This window comes from Sinocyclocheilus rhinocerous, unplaced genomic scaffold (assembly GCF_001515625.1).
Source record: "Sinocyclocheilus rhinocerous isolate Xijiao unplaced genomic scaffold, SAMN03320098_v1.1 scaffold834, whole genome shotgun sequence".
Taxonomy (NCBI): Eukaryota; Metazoa; Chordata; class Actinopteri; order Cypriniformes; family Cyprinidae; genus Sinocyclocheilus; species Sinocyclocheilus rhinocerous.
In genome coordinates, this window is record NW_015645089.1 from 706345 (window position 1) to 712022 (window position 5678).

At 44.7% G+C, this 5678-nt stretch overlaps 1 protein-coding gene across 1 annotated transcript; it reads left to right on the top strand.

The window, feature by feature from the left end:
- Nucleotides 1-824: 824 nt before the first annotated feature.
- LOC107705787 (SLIT and NTRK-like protein 3) lies at nucleotides 825-5163 on the top strand. The gene is made up of 3 exons (XM_016509242.1): nucleotides 825-948; nucleotides 1239-1313; nucleotides 2180-5163. Exon 3 carries the CDS (start codon nucleotides 2229-2231, stop codon nucleotides 4842-4844), a length of 2616 nt encoding a protein of 871 aa, XP_016364728.1. The 5' UTR covers nucleotides 825-948; nucleotides 1239-1313; nucleotides 2180-2228; the 3' UTR covers nucleotides 4845-5163.
- Nucleotides 5164-5678: the final 515 nt, after the last annotated feature.

Consider the following 5678-nt stretch of genomic DNA (forward strand, 5'->3'; position numbering starts at 1 on the left):
CTCTCCCTCATTTCCATGTAAATTTGCAGAATAGGGGTATCCTGTCATCGCCACTGCCCACGCGCAGAGCTAGATTGCCCGCTGCAGGCAGAGCGCGGGAAGACAAGGCGCGGGAAACGCGCGGAGCTTCACACAGAAGAATTCTCCTCAGCTGTCTTCGCTGCAGATAAAACCAAACTAAATATATACAGAGGAAAAATAAACAGATTTATCGGATAGTTTCGTTTGTAATTTTGCCGTGTTAAGCTAAGGAACCCCGGACTCGCATTTCAACGAACGAAGTGACATTTTCCAAGGAAAGAAAGATGAAAAACGGTGCACAACGGAACTGAATGGGACATTCAAAGCCTCAGAAGAGTTCACCGATGAAGCTCAGAGTTAAATAACCTGTGACATTTATCTCTGAACACAAATCGGAGATGAGATCGCCCTATAACATAACGTTACATAGCTGATGAAGAGAGAGAGAGAGAGAGAGAGAGAGAGAGAGAGAGAGAGAGAGAGAGAGAGAGAGAGAGCACACGGATGCGCGCGCGCTCCCGGTGCGGCACTCAGCGCGCTCAACAGCTCGTGCCTCCTCCATCCCAACCCTCTCCGCCAACGCCGTCTCTCCAATCTCTGCCCTCTCCCTCCCTGCTCGCTTTTCTTAAAGCTCAGTTCCGTGACGATCCGAAGCTTTTCTCCGGCACGATGAGAGACGCGAGCAGCGCAGCAGTGGGACAACCGAACAGAACCGCACGAAGCGGAACTGAGCTCCGGAACTGAACGAACCGCATCATAAACAAACCTTTATAGAAAAAAGGAGATTTAATTCAAATCACGTCTTCATCTTCTCTCTTCTTGGTCTGAGAGAGAGAGAGAGAGAGACCGAAAGAGAGGGAGAGAGACAGGGGAAAAGCACAGGAAATCTTTAAACTCGTCTTATTTCGGATGCTCCGGTGAAAAAAGGTGAATTTTGACTTTTTGGAGATGGGAGAATGACTTGGGTGATCCACAGAATAATCTCTGTATTTAATCAAATGATGCATTGATTTGTTTCTGATGTAACTGCGCAGACTGCTGTACCAATCTCCCAGTTTTAAAGGTGTTTTAGCAAACGTATTTTTAGTAAAAATATCTAAAATGCAAGTTTAATATTAAGTTTAACATTGATATTTTTTTATTATTATTTGTGCGTAAAATACGGAGATTTTTTTAAAAGCGTTTCATTCCAATGCATGCTCTTTTTTTCTTTGTAGCCAACCATCGGAGGCAACCTGGGATCACCCGTCTCCAGACCCTGGAGATGTCAATTTGGACACCACTAAAACCGAGTAGGTATCCGCTACTTTATCGCTTGGGAATGGAAGGACATAGGAATTGATTGCTAAAGCCAGGACACCAGAGAAGGGTGGGAGGAAAATACAAAGTGCGCTCTTCATGGAAAATTGCAGTCTCTTCTGGATGGAAAACAAGGATCTTTCGAGGGCTTTTGGTCCTTTTTTTCCTTTCGAAATCCAAGAGATCCGCAGAGTGTGGCACACTCAGCAGCATTTGGCTCTGAGTTTCTCCACTGATCTGCTGATAACATCTGCGCTAATTAAGTGCATTCAGACTGTGGAAAGCAAATACGCATTAAAGGTCTAATTGGCGTTTTGGCGACAGTCTTGGGATGCACCTGTCATTGTTTTTTTGAAATGTTAAGTGGATGCAGCTGTTGATTCGATTTAAGTATGCATTTATTTTTTTTAATTCATGTTTTATTGATCTAATGTTTTTGAGATTTGCATGATCGTGGAAAGGGATGATTATTAAGGATTGACAAAAGTCATATTTTTCCAAATGTTTTTTGTCCTGCACTGTGTTTGTATGTGTGTGACAGATGTAGTGAGATACAAAATAGACGGTTTCTAATGGTGATATGCATTAAACAGTTTAGATGTGCTTTGTTTCTTTCGGTGGTTAAAAACAATAGTGGTGATTATGCCCTTGAATGTGTTTTTGGGTGTAGTGCACGCTATCATCGAGTGAAAGATGTCAAACCCATGATAATGCATGATCTCTATCGTAAACATGTCATGATGTGGAAGAAGGAGGTGTTTGTTGTGTAGTTTATTGTGCGAAACGCTCAAAGTATTGCAACTGTCACTCGCTGTCTGAGCCTTCTCATCTGACGCTCTTTTTCTGTGTTTTGTTGCAGTGCTGTGAAGTGGCTCTCAGCCTTAACTTCATCAAGACTCGGCGGAAGGATGCTGTGGTTTACCCTGCTAAGCACAATAGCTTTAGGATGGACTACGCCGATTCCTCTGTTGGACGAGTCGGAAGAAATAGATGAGCCTTGCTTTGACCCTTGCTACTGTGAAGTCAAGGAGGGTATTTTCCACGTCCACTGCGACAGCAAAGGATTTACAAATGTCAGCCAGATCTCTCAGACGTGGACGAGACCCTTTAAACTCAATCTGGCGAAGAACTCCATGCGCAAGCTGTATTTTAACAGCTTTTTGCACCTCAACAATGCCGTGTCACTCAATCTGGGGAATAATGCGCTACAGGACATACATGTGGGCGCGTTCAATGGACTGAGCATCTTGAAAAAGCTGTTTCTGCATGAAAACAAACTGGAGGTGTTCAGGAATGACACTTTTATGGGGCTGGAGAGCCTCGAGTATCTTCAGGCGGATTACAACGTCATCAAGAGAATAGAGAGCGGGGCGTTTCGGAACCTGCACAAACTCAGAGTACTTATTTTGAACGACAATTTGATACCCGTGCTACCCAGTTTATTATTCAGGTCCGTATCTCTCACGCACCTTGACTTACGTGGCAACCGCTTAAGAATTCTACCCTATAAAGGGACGTTGGAATACATCGGTCGCAGCTTGATGGAGATCCAGCTAGAGGAAAATCCATGGAACTGTGTGTGTGACATTGTGCAGCTCAAAACCTGGCTGGAGCGCATCCCCTACACGGCACTGGTGGGCGACATAACGTGTGAATACCCTTTTCATTTACACGGTAAGGACCTTCGTGAGATCAAGAGAAGCGAACTTTGTCCTTTACTCTCTGAAGCAGAGCTTGAGACCAAACATGGCATTCCCAGATTACCGTTTAATAACGAAAATGTCTGGCCCACCAAGCCTTCGTCTATGTTGTCATCTTTTCATAACACAGCCTCCTCAGTAGAGTACAGAGAGAGACACGTAAAGCCGACTAAACGGCCCAGACCCACAAAAACACCACCCACTCCTCGTAGCATTTACCCAGGGCTGAATCAGCCTCCAGTCGCTGCCTACCAGACCAGACCCCCTATACCAATCATTTGTCCGACAGGGTGCATGTGCAATTTACACATCAATGACTTGGGCCTCACTGTCAATTGTAAAGAGAAAGGCTTCCACAACATTTCTGAGCTGCTGCCACGACCACTCAACGCCAAGAAACTCTATCTAAGTGGGAATTTGATTCAGAAAATTTACAGGTCGGATTTTTGGAACTTCTCTAGCTTGGATTTATTGCACTTGGGTAACAATCGGATATCATATGTTCAAGAAGGCGCCTTTATGAACCTACCTAATTTGAAAAGTTTATACTTGAATGGCAACGACATTGAAAGGCTCACTCCAGGCATGTTTCGTGGTCTGCAGGCGCTTAGTTACCTGTACTTCGAGTACAACGTCATTCGAGAGATCCAACCGGCCGCCTTCAGCCTCATGCCAAACCTACAGTTGGTTTTTCTCAATGACAACCTGCTGCGTACCCTGCCCATGGATGCTTTTGCTGGCACCTCCCTGGCTAGGCTCAACCTGCGCAACAACTACTTTCTGTATCTTCCCGTGAGCGGAGTCCTGGAGCATCTCCACTCCATCGTTCAAATCGACCTTCACCAGAATCCTTGGGACTGCTCTTGCGACATCATCCCACTCAAGCAGTGGATCGAGAAGCTCAGCTCTGTCATTGTTGTGGGGGAAGTGACCTGCAAGACCCCAGACTTCGCTCTTGGCAAGGATCTGCGCACCCTGGAGGCTGAGGTCATCTGCCCCGAGTTGAAATTCACTGCTTCTTCTCCAGTCCTGCCCAATGACATGACAGCCACCAGCGGCTCTGAATTAGGACAAGCGCCAGCGACGGGAGCTGTTCCACTCTCCGTGCTGATCCTCAGCCTACTGATTCTCTTCATCTCCTCCGTGTTTGTGGCCGCCAGTCTCTTCGCATTCGTCCTGCGGAGGCGAAAGAAACTTCCCTTCAGGAAGCGTCAGGAGGTGGACCTTACGGGCATTCAAATGCAGTGCAAGATCTTTGAAGAGAGGCAGACCGCCTCGCCTGAGAAGCCACCCGGTCACGTCTACGACTACATCCCCCATCCCGTTACTCAAATGTGTAACAATCCAATTTACAAACCACGAGAAGGAGAGATCGAGGGCGAGCAGTTTGCAGAAACCAAGGAAAATAACAGTAATTATCGAACTCTTCTGGAGAAAGAGAAGGAATGGACGATGGCTGTGTCCAATTCCCAGCTCAACACCATTGTCACCATCAATCAGTCAGGTGACATGGCAGGCTTTCACGAGAACGGAGTGCTTTGCCCTACCATGATTGACAGCCAGAGACCGACCCCTACGGTGGGTTTTGTAGACTGCCTGTACGGCACCGTTCCCAAATTAAAGGACATGCACGTTGCACACGCACATCCCCCCGGAATGCAATACCCCGATTTACAGCAAGACGCCAGATTAAAAGAAACATTACTTTTCACTGCGGGGAAAGGATTCCCTGAGCAAACCCAAAGTGAATACCTCGAGTTAAGGGCAAAACTCCAAACCAAGCCGGATTACCTAGAAGTCTTGGAGAAATCGTATAGATTCTAATTGAATTGGAAACAAACAAAAAAAAGAGTAAACTCACTTACACAAACTCCCCCCCTCCACGCCCAAAAAGAATACGTATCAAAAAAGAAGCATGGCAAAGTTATATGTTTCACACACGTACACATACACACTCTCACACACATTTCCCCCAAGTCGCTTTTGGAGGAAAGGCCATACTCAGATTTTTCAATGAAGTGCCTTTTTTTCAGAGTAGCCAGCAATGTTACCACCCATTATTTTTGTACGGAACAGATTTGTTGAACCTCCGGAGCGCCTGGCACAGTTTGTAGAATATTTGCAATTTGCTGCATGACTTTGACTGCAGAAGGAGCTAGGTTATCGAGCAAAAACTTCACCTGCTATAGAAATACAGCGACGTATTACCCGTTGAGTGGTCTATTTAATTTTCTATATAGCAAAAGACAGAGATCTATCTCAAGGACGCACCCAAGGATCAATATTTGTGAATATCTAATGACACTTCAAGATTTTATGGAGTTACACGCACTTTCTTAAGAAAAATGCTTCTGGATACTATCACTAACAGATTTTTAGGAAGCACTTTTAATGTTTTCTCTCTCTCACAAAGATTTGACAAAGTTAAAATTGTGCATATATTTATTCTGTAATTTCAGTGAAAGATTTAATTGTAAAGGTAATGTTAAATCAATGTATAGTGATTATGCGTCTGGTATAGCCTTCTTAATAAAAATACAAAGTCTTAAATCAAATAAAAAGGGTACCAATGCATACTGTTTGTGAGAAATAGACTTGATGTATTGGTATGGCGCTTCAAATGACAAATTATAAAATGCACATTAACCTATCAAGGTC

Excerpts from the sequence above, each read along its gene's own strand:
- LOC107705787 (XM_016509242.1), top strand. The coding sequence starts at position 2,229 with ATGCTGTGGTTTACCCTGCTAAGCACAATAGCTTTAGGATGGACTACG.